The sequence below is a fragment of the Gossypium hirsutum genome, chromosome A09 (genome assembly GCF_007990345.1).
Source record: "Gossypium hirsutum isolate 1008001.06 chromosome A09, Gossypium_hirsutum_v2.1, whole genome shotgun sequence".
In the NCBI taxonomy this organism is placed as follows: domain Eukaryota; kingdom Viridiplantae; phylum Streptophyta; class Magnoliopsida; order Malvales; family Malvaceae; genus Gossypium; species Gossypium hirsutum.
Window position 1 is genome coordinate 51,273,882 of NC_053432.1, and position 11,474 is coordinate 51,285,355.

Consider the following 11,474-nt stretch of genomic DNA (forward strand, 5'->3'; position numbering starts at 1 on the left):
GTAATTTTGGATCGAAGAACTAAAATACTATCTGCAATTGAATGACAAGAAAGCCTCTGAGACCTTGCACACCATCAATATTGTCTAAGGCATATTGCGTCCAACTACTACCAGTAATATCGATCTATCGCTGAGCGACGACAAGCGACCAACGTGAGTATTTAATTGCTACTAATATTATTTGGTTTGTAATATTTTGTTTTTTTATTTATATTTTTAGGTATGTAATTGTCGTTATCCATTTATATTGACAGGGTACGAGATCATGAAGGACTGTCTTTATGAGATGTTAGAGATATTACGGTCAACTAGGTCAGCAGGGACAACATACCTCACTAACATACCCTTCAATCAGTGGACACAATCATACAACGGTGAGCTACAATATGGCTACATGATCTCAAACCTAACGGAATGCATCAATTCTATTTTAAAAGGAATGCATCATTTGTCAATAACCTCAATTGTGAAAGAGACATACTTTCATTTGGCAGAACTGTTCCCAAAGTGAGTAACGAGTTATGTCAGGAAATTGCAAGGAGGCCATGTATGGTGCCTGGCGATACTAAAACAAATTAATAATGGTAAGACATGAGCCAACTGCATGATGGTAGTTTGTCACTCACGTGACGACATATAGTTTCGAGTGATGGAGTTCGACAGGTCATACCAAGGTATTGCCAAGGGAGTGTATCGGGTACACTTGAGAAATAGGACTTGCAACTGTGGGATATTTGACACACTTCATTTTCCATGCACTCATGCAATTGCAGGTTGTATGAATCCCTATTTGGATCCTATGAGCTTTGTCGACGAAGTGTACAAATTAGAAAACATTTACAACGTGTGGAGATACATATTCCTACCAGTCCCAGATGAACGTAAGTAGTCGTCTATATCGATTGCTCTGTTTAAGTTGTACTCGATAGAAAATTATGTCGCAAACCAAAAGGTCGACCGTTCTTACGTGGGCACTGATGATAGCCCACCTCGCCACCCCTTGGATTTAACCGGCACCATCGTAAGCTACTCGTGTGGGGATGCCGACGCCTAACCTCTTCCCCGTACAAATATGGCTTGTCATGTATCTTAAACCATGGCATGCACTCTGGATCGCATGCTAACTCCGAAATGATAATTTTTGCATGAATAGGTAAAAAATCATACCGATTATTTCACATGTTGATATATTGTGACTGGAATATAGGCCAATTCGTATTTGGTCTCCATAAGTCGATATGATGCAGATCATCAAGCTTCTGAGGTGCCACGGGAATCAATTGTTGGAATATGATCTGCAGCAACATTCTATCCGCCTCGTGCATCTCTACGGTAGTGTACATTACCAATGGGACCTTAACGTGACAAGCGTTGGGATTCATAAAGAATTCCTCAAGAATTACTGCCCGAATTACTGGGTCCTCATATGGTGTCCATTCAAACTATATAAATGTAATAAAAAAACATTAGTTATATATTCTACTAAATACTAAATACAAAATCGACTACGTTATTTGTATATAGTTTAAAATTAAATAAATACATACATCCACTTCTGATCGTTGATCTAATAGAAGTCTATATCTTCAAGCTTGGTAGGTAGTCCCACGTGACTCAAAGCATAGTTCCACCTATTTAAGTAACTTATTAGCATAACAATTTTATTTTTAATCAATTCAATAATGGTAATATCTACTGACTTTTACCTTGTTACGAGTGAGAGTGTATACGAGTAGTTCACTCGAGGACGTAAAGTTGGAAAGCGATACCGAGTCCATGATTGTAGTAGTAAAAGGCAACTAATAGTTTTGATTTTTCTGGTTACGACGCCCGACACATCTCCCGGTACAATGTCGCCAACACGGTGGGCCCCAAATTGAGTTCACTAGCTCCTTTAAAATCTACGAGTTTCAGCAGCCACCTTAAATGTACGAGGTTTTGTGACTTATTCGGCATCAGCATACCCCCGATAATCTGAAAGATGTATGCCCGAGCATATCATTCTCTTTCCTCTTCAGTCAAATCCTCCGCCAACTCCACGAGATTATTTCGTAACCAGGCTATTTTGATCCGAGCTCCGTAAATTTTCTTTGGAACCACACCCAAAAGATCGTAACATATGGTTCCCTAATCACAGACTAAACAGACCTAGTGACTATTGACCTGTCCACGGGTAACCCAATTGTAGATGCACATCCTCTAGAGTGATAGTACACTCACCGCATGGAATATGGAATGTATGTGTCTCGGGTCTCCACCTATCTACCAACGAGCTTATGAGTTCTAGGTCTAATTTACACCCCTGGCCTACAAGGGCCACGTGCAAAAAAGGGGCTTCCCTCAAGTATGTTTCGATCAACGGTGATAGAGGACCGAGTAGATTTCGAACATGGCATTGCAAAATTCGATTTTTCGGCTATTTACAAAAAAATTATAAAAAAAATTAAGTTCAATTATAACTATGAAATAAGTAAATTAAAAAAGGATTAAAGTTTATTCTTACCATTTGCAACTGATTGATGAAGATGTGCTTGTTATTAAGACGGATTAGAGACCTGACTATTACTAAATATTTTTATTTTATTTATTTTTACTTGTTATAATTAAATTAGTGGAAATAAAATTTATACTAACTTATATAAAATAGGACCTTTTTTGTTCGTATTTGTTTACATACAATAAAAGAAAAACAAGGTAAGAAATATAGGAAGGAATAATACAAAATATATTGAGTATTTTTATGAGCCAATATAATTTATTTGTTTTTGTTTGTAGTTTAAAGGAGAAATAAAGGAATACAAAGAAAAATTATTAAATTTTAAAATATATTAAGTTCAATATTTTTATAAATGATCTTTTAAAAATATTAATTTAAATTTAATATAAATATATTTTCTAGAAAAAGAAATTATAAATATTTTTATAAAAATAATACAACTAAAAAACATTATAATTATTTATAAATCTAAAAATTGTTTTAACTATAACATTTGTTATTATTTATTTTTTCTTGAATTTATTTATAAAAAAGAAGAAGAGAGAGAATAGAGGAGTAATGATGTCAAAAAGAAAAAGAAAGAAAAAACAGGTATAAAATACAGACAAGTGTTATAACAAAAACAATCTTGATTGAAAGTCGAAACAATAATAACGTTTTGAAATTTAAAATTGTAATTCATAACTTGAAGATTTGGTGCAAGACTAAGATCAATATTTCATATTTATTAACTATAATCTGAATATATATATATTTTCAAAAATAAAATAAGTAAACATTACTTTTGAAAAAATTCTAAAATTTCAAATCTTGCACCAACTCGTCGGGAGCAATATGAGCTAGAAAACTCGAGTCTGTGCAACAATCATGAGGAGGATAGAAATTTGAAAAGTTGGGAAAAGCAGAGTAAGTTCAAGCTAGAAATGAGCATTACATTTGAAATAATTAATATATAGTTTTTCACACTAAATTATAAAATCCTTTAAAAGAAAAAGAAAAAAGAACTAGGGATCATCAACTTTACAAGATATTCTTCTAGATGTACTGTCAAAATCTAAGAAAATAATTGAGGTGTTATCTTTCGTTCGCTGTGTTCTAGCCTCATTCAACAAAACATTCGCAATCTTCTCTGCCAAATTCTCCTTCTCCGACTCTGCCATCAACTCTTTCTCCCTCTCCTGACCACCACACCCCAATTGTTAGTGAGATTCGACATTTATCCCATAAAAAAAACCGAGTAAAAACTAGCAAGAACCTGTTATTGTGTTAATAGACAATACCTGAGCAACTAACTGGATTGCCTTCTTAGCAGTAACAACATCCCAGAACCCATCGCTGCAATCGGTGCACACAAGTGGGATCCATATTTCAACAAAATCACGAGTAAATTTTGCGAATAAAAAATTATACAAGCAAGCAAGCATGTCATTATTGTAGTTTCAGTGATGATGGATCAATATCATACGAGCTAAGAAGAGAAAAGTAGATAAAATAATCTGTTTTGATCAAAATTGACCGGAAACAAGTCGCAATATGTTCTAGCATGCAAAACTATAAACAAGTTTTGATAGAATCACCTAGCCAGCAGTGCAAATGCCCCACTTGTTTGATTGATATGCACAGGTTCACTTATAAAAGGCTCGGAGCTAAAGCGTGAATCTTGCTGCTTCACAAACTTGTCTCCAAGCATCCTTGCGAGGTTCAAACCTGAAAAAAGTGGTCAATTACTCGATATGTACCTTCTTTTGGCTATGTCACCAAGTCTTGCTTCCTAATGTCATGACCAGATACAGAAATTTGAACATACCACATAGACGTGTCTCCCCATCTCTTAATGGCTCCCCCATTCCTTCCATTCGGAGTCTTTCAGAATAACTACTTATTTTATGGTCTTCTGTCATCTTAATCTGCTTACCTCCAACACTGTACCATTAAAATTGAATTTGGTAGTAAGTACAGCAAAATCACCAATATGCCCATAAATTTCATTTTAAATAATAGAGAACAGAATTTTTAAAAATATATATTATATGAAAGAACAGAAAATGGGGAGAAAATTCTGCAGGAGGTAGGACAACGACAGCAATATGCAGGATGGCACTACAACAGGCAAGCATTGCATTCACACTACAGTGTCATTATCCATATTGCTTGGGCACTTTATTTTTCTTCAAGTACTCATGTCCAGTGACCGTGTTCAATGTATATTTGGTACTAGTACGAAGATATGATCTCCCAAGAACCCTCTAAATACATGAAAGAACTTCAAAAAATTGAACAAATGCAGATACATACTGGTATCTGGGATTGACACCCGAATACAAGTAACATAGATGATTATAACAAGTACTTCAAATATCAAGTAATGTTTCGATGAATTAAAGACTTAAGATACACCAATTAGCATAAGTAGCTTCTGACAGATGCCAATAGATTTCTTTATGGATTGCTTACAGCAATTTAGCTCATATTTTAACTTGCAAATTACAACATTACCTAAGATTAACAGAAATCTTCTTAAATGATTATGAATAGGACATATTCAAGACTCCAAGTGATGGACTTTGATCATAAAATACCATTATAACCCTAGAAATCCTACAACTTGCAACAATAAGAATTGAAACACTTACTTCATAAGACATGCTGAATCCCCAACATTTGCACATTGTGCATAGAAATTTTCGTCAGCATCAGCCCAAACAAGAAGAACCGTTGCAGTACAGCCCTGCAAGGAATTAATATTATGATATGCAAACTATCATATTCAATGAAGGTGGATGAAAGAGATTCAGTCCTTCAGAACAAGCCATTATATTATCATGAATGCCAAAAGGACATGAAAGTCGACGGAAAAAAGTGCAATAGTCTTAATAAGAATATGACTCAACAAGAATGGTAGTAATAGCACATCTACAAATTATAAAAGGAACAGCAGAAATACAGTACACAATGGATGCTAAAGGGGCAAATGCATTCCAGAGCTCTATGAAAGATTTACAAACTAAACAATGAAAATGTCTATAGGAGTACAAGAAAAAGAAGAAAAAGCAGGTGAGGTAAAAACCTCATAATAGTTATTCATGCTCGCTTCTGCTCGAAGGAATGCGTCTTTAAGAACATCTGAGGCATCATGCTGTGACAAAACCCTCTCTCTTATAACAGAATCCGATAAAATGGTAGCAAGCATCTCAGGCAGAATCCTGGAGATCAGATTCTTAAAACTTCAGTAAATAGTTAAGTCAAAATCAAGCATATCAGCTAAAATGAGCAGAATTGCTAAGTTTGTTTGTCAAATCAGAAGCCTTAAATCTTTAACTGAAGGCTTCATGGTACAAGAATAATGCAAATCAGGCCTTCAATGTGATAATTGCTAGATTGAAGAAAAAGGAACTAAGAACAATGTTTCCTCTTTTAATGTGTGTATATGTAAATATAGCCAAAGAGAACAACAGAAAACAGAATCTACTAATATGATGACCAAATCCATTTTATGCCACGATAATCCTCCATCTGTTTGCCACATGAATTCATACACAAAAGTGGAGAGAAAGCCAGAGAAAAAAAGGAGATAAGTAAAGCAACACGAAACTTCTCTCATTTCCATTAAATTTATAAGCCTCCAACAATCCCCTTCAGAACTATAAAAAGGTCATACCAAATGCAGAAAGCTTCCCCGCTATAAGCAGGGTTTAAGGAAGGTCTTGACATACACAACCTTTCCCCCATTTATACAGAGAGACTGCTTCCAGGGTTTGAATCCATGACCAAGGGGAAAGCAACTAGATTAGTAGACAGACAATGGCAATGACCTTATCCCAATATGGTATTTAATAAATCTTCCTTGCCTTTCTAATATGTATTCCACTTCGTTTTTCACTATATTCCAAGTTTCCACTATTCAGTAAATACTCTAGCACCACATGCAATGTTGACCAGCCAAGACCATAAAAAACTTGACTGTCAATCAAGACAATAATTAGGTTTTGCTTGTTAGGAAGGATAGGAAGGGGTAAAAAGGAAAAATTTGTTAATCCAATGGTTAAGCTAATTGTTTAATGATTTTTCCATCCTTCTTTCTATCCTGGCCTACCAAGCAAAGCCTAAGTCAGCATTTATCATACCAGAAGCTCATGAAAATCCAACTATCTGAATATAAACAAACATAACAGAAACATGGATTCGAAAACTGAAAAGATGCATAATACTTTGAGACAAGCTTTGAAGACAAGATATACTCTAGAAAGCACGATTAGCGTATGCATGGGAAACAAAAAGTGTATCTAATAATTAATCATAAGATGAAAAGTCTACAAGTCAACCACAAACCCTGCCAAAGAAGCACACTAAAAGATGTAATAGGAATACTAACTTGCTCGCAGATTTAGCAGCCTCAACACCACCATGCCCATCACAGATACCAAACACTCCAAACTGCAATGTCAGCAAAAATATAAGATTCATCGCATTGATACAAGGATAAAAACATCAGGTAAAAGCACTAAAACATGAAAACCTGATCAATTCCGGGAAGAGGCCATTGATAATAGCAAACATCTTCCATGGGAAGTTTCTTTCCCCCTCGACGCAACGACATAGGGTCCAAAATCATACCAACTCCAAAAGGTACCATGCACTCATTTTGGGATAAAATATGAACCTGTCACAAAAGACAACAGGCAATCAATAAAACATTGCCATGGATTACAAGCTGATATGCACATTGTACAATCAGAAATGAGTAAATAAGAGAAAACACTTCACAACAATGGTCTATCAGAAAACAAAAGTAAGTTACATAACAACCGTGTCTATAATCCTAACTATATGGAATTTTTTCTTATGGAAGCAGTCTATCAACTGTTAACTGAAGGTGCAACATTAATGTTCAGTTCTTCAATACACCTCAGAAGTCTTGAAAGATAGTTATGAAGACAAGTAAACAAGAGTTCCGAGAACAAATAAATGATATTGGACAAATAAAAAAGCTCAAAAATTATGTACTTCTAGAATGTCACAAGTGCATGTGGCTTGCAGCAAATGAAAATTTCTTAAAAGGTATTTTATATCAATAGGATGATCCTGACAGTAAAAATATACAAAAGATGAGTAAGATACCAGTTCTAAACTCATGGTCTCAGATTATTACAACCTTATGAAATTGCTGAAATAAGAAAATGAACAAAAATGCAAATAATTCAATTTCCTGGAGAAGTGAATAATGAAAAGCTTTTGTTCGTGCAAACATTCAATACTTAATAACATAATAAATTATATCTAGAAAGTTTTAAATTTTCAGAAGCAAAAAATACCAGGAAAAAAAAAGAAAAAGCATATAGACTTACTTGTATGTTTGAGGTTGTGCCAAGTGTTATTGTGTCTCCACTTGCAAGTTCCATTGGATGGCCCCATTGCCTACTTCCAGAATCAGGATGATTAATTGGTTGAGAATTCAGTAGCGTTCCATTGAGACTACCCATATCTACCAGCTCCCATTTCAGTTTCTGCAAGAGTTTATGAAATTCGAAACAATTAATACACCACACATATAGCATGCACCAAACGCAAACTAATGTCATACAACTTGGGAGAAGTTTACATTTGAATTCCAAGTTATCATTGCATGCTTTCCGGAAACCTCTGCATCCTTCAATAATAAATCACTCGGAGAAACTCTCCCTAGGGTCAACGGCAACCTTGAAGGGTTTGTTGACTGTACAGAACAGCGAATTCCACGAGAAGGACCAGAGACAACCTCAAGAGAGAGGCAACTTCCTGTACTTCTAAAAGAAAGATATAATTACATGCTTTCCACATTCAATCTATTGAAAGAAAGCAATACATTAATCTCTTTATAGCAGTGAGAGGAAACAGAAATTACGCTGATCACTGATAACTTTGGGCACAAACTCTTGTATACTGTTTTCATTTTGATTTTCAGGCCTACCAAGTTTTAGCGCTTCAATTAGGTGCTCTGTCGCCAATGGGCGCTTTAGCGTCTGACCAACCAAAAGATCCTCTGAAGGATCAGATATTTCTAGAACCAAGCTATCACCTGTACAAGGTAAATCATTAGTATTGGAAATGATTTACTAAGCAGAACAGTTAAAACATAATTATAAGAGTAAAACAATAAAAGATGGAAGCAAATGGTTAATACCCTGAGCCAAATGGTGAGACGCAGGGGGGAGCCGCTGTTTGTGAACAAGTCCCTTATTACGAGGTGAGCGCAAAAGAGCTTCACTTTGGTAACATGCACCCTCTACGTCATAATTTCTTGTCAAATCATTGCTTTGATCTTGACTGTGATTGACATCATCTGATACTAGAGGCCTCTCGACGTCTTCAACCTAGAAATCCATGTCAAATGTCAAATGAAAGAGGACCACAAGAGATTCAAACAGAAAGAAAGCTCCAAAAGTTTCCAAGTATTTCCCTTTATTAAATGGAAAGAATATATATATGAACAAATGCTATGACAATGTTTTGCATTTAGATAGACAAATACATGAAGGGTTTTAAAGAAAGATCCCAACTCTTTCTTCCATCACATGCATTTAAATCATATGGATTGAGAGGATAAATGATAAAGGAAGAGAAACAGTGAGTAATCATCTAAAAATAAATTTTAATTTTAATATAGTTGTTTGGAGATAAGGTAGATGACGTGAATAGGAAGATGAAATAATTATACGATATTGAGATTGTTCTTCCACATTTTGAACGAGTCTGTATGTTTAGAATATCAGTCTATTTGTCGGTGTCATTGACTTCCAAATTTGTAACTTACAAAGAGATTGTAAAAGTAAGCTATATGATAAGTTATAAATGAAGGCTCTTCTACTCTCAAATTTTTCCAAGTAAGGAAAGAAATCAACCAAGTTTTTGATGAAGAGCCCTAGACTACAACAATGGATACATACTTATATATTTCTAAAATCGGTAGCTTCATAAAGCGTTTCTTGGATACGACACTCATTGCCATCTATTCTCAGCAGATATGGGTTAAGTGATCAATCATTGTAGACTGACTCAGAATAGATGCCACTAATCTGCAAAAGATTTCCTAGCATATTAAATCAGCTAAACTACATGGCATATCAGATTTAAATCTACCCGCAATCAACTTTTGATCCACTGGAAAATCAGTTACTCCTCTAGCATCAATAGAAATTTACCGACACCGTAGAAGAATACCAAAAATAAATAAATTAAATGCATCACTCCACTTTCACGAATCAAGAAAATTCGCACAGCATTTCCTAAGATTTCAGCAAACAAAAAGCTGAACTACAGAATACTCTACTGTCTATTCAAAACATTACCAATTACCACCAAAATGAAAAATTCCTAATTGAACTCGCGGCATTGATTCATTGCACAAATAAAGAGCTAATAAACGGATCAACCTAAAGTTCTGCAATTAAATCAAAATAGAAAAAATATATATATAAAATAATGCTCCTAATTACGAAAAATTAATAATAAAAAAAATAGAAATCGAGCTCCACCTAAGCTGAAACAGCAATGATCCGCGATCAGGAACATAGAATCAAACCTAAACCAATGAGTCATAAACTAGATTTTTGCTGTTATAAAAAAAGGAAACCCTGGTTGGTCAAACGACAGATCAGATTTTGATGGTGTTACCTTGATGGAGCGAGAACGAGAAGAGAAAGAGAAAAGGGAGAAGGAGAAGAAACGCCATGGTTTGAAGGCGAAGAGAATGAGGATAATGATAAGGATCAACATAAGGAGAAGGAGAGTGAAAACGACAATGCTTTGTAGCATCGCCATAGTCGTTCAGCGTCCTCTCGTCTCTCTCCTCTCACACTACGATTTCAGATTCGGCTCTGCTTCGCGAGAACCTCGCTTTGAATTGGTCGCTCACCATTTTCCCCCAATTTTTTCATTTTCTTTTCTATTTGCCATTTCTTTTCCTCAACGTATCTATTAAATTCTTTTGTATTATTATTATTATTATTATTATTATTATTACTGGGGGGATTTTCTTAGTGACTTGCTGGTGCATGCCACGTGGTATGCATGCATGAATTTTTTAATACCCAAAACCTGAATTTAGATTTACTCATTGAAATTAAGAAAAAAATCTTTAATTAATTAAATACAAGTTGAATAGAAGAAACTGCACATGCCTGTCTATTAAAAAATTACTTTTGTATAATGCCAATCATTTTTCTCTACTCTTAACATACTTTCCACTTCACTCAAACATTGAATTCCACTAAATTCATCTTACAATTTAATTTCTATCATATTTTTTATTGTTTAGTTTATTACCAAAAACAATGTAAAAAAAATTACCTTGAATTTGCAACATAAAAATATATTCAGGGTGAAGTTAGAAATATTTTTTTAGGAGTGCTGAAATTAAAATTTAATTTTTAATACGGTATATCTTTATAATTTTTAAAAGATTAAATTAAAATTTTATTATTTTTAAGATATCAAAGTGCGATTGTATCTTTATTAATTTTAAATTAGACTTAAATAAAAAAATTATTTTAAGAGAAACTGGCCCCTATCAAACCTAAAATACATCACTGATTATATGTATTATGTTGATTATATATGGCCAAAAAAGAAAACCTTATTGACCCAACTTGGAAAAGACAATATTTTCTGAAAAACAAAAGTTATTTAATTATCTTTAAATAATTTCTCTTTTTATTTTCTTTTTCAAGCCAGACTTCTTTTTAATTTGATAATGTAATGAGTGTTTGTTAATTGAGTAATACTTAATCTTTAAGTAAAATCAATAATTTTTCTTGCTTTTAATGATCATTTACAACCTTTTATACTACAAAAAGATTAATCTTAAGTAAAGGTTTTCACCTTTCATCTTAATATTTCTACTTCTGTTGGTTTTCTACTATTGGTGTCTTTAAGTATCAAAACAATAATTAAAGCAAAGGTACTTATGATAAAAAAAAATATAAGCATCCCATGAATTTAA

At 34.0% G+C, this 11,474-nt stretch overlaps 1 protein-coding gene across 1 annotated transcript; it reads right to left on the bottom strand.

Annotated features, from left to right (window-relative positions):
* Positions 1 to 3,404: 3,404 nt before the first annotated feature.
* On the bottom strand, positions 3,405 to 10,467 carry LOC107888874 (protein phosphatase 2C 70). Its single transcript, XM_016813122.2, has 13 exons — positions 10,148 to 10,467; positions 8,658 to 8,847; positions 8,379 to 8,552; positions 8,097 to 8,272; positions 7,843 to 8,001; positions 7,014 to 7,157; positions 6,870 to 6,931; positions 5,565 to 5,700; positions 5,131 to 5,225; positions 4,305 to 4,420; positions 4,075 to 4,204; positions 3,778 to 3,832; positions 3,405 to 3,675 (listed from the first exon to the last, which is right to left on the bottom strand). Exons 1-13 carry the CDS (start codon positions 10,292 to 10,294, stop codon positions 3,502 to 3,504), a joined length of 1,758 nt encoding a protein of 585 aa, XP_016668611.2. The 5' UTR covers positions 10,295 to 10,467; the 3' UTR covers positions 3,405 to 3,501.
* Between the last annotated feature and the right edge of the window lie 1,007 nt (positions 10,468 to 11,474).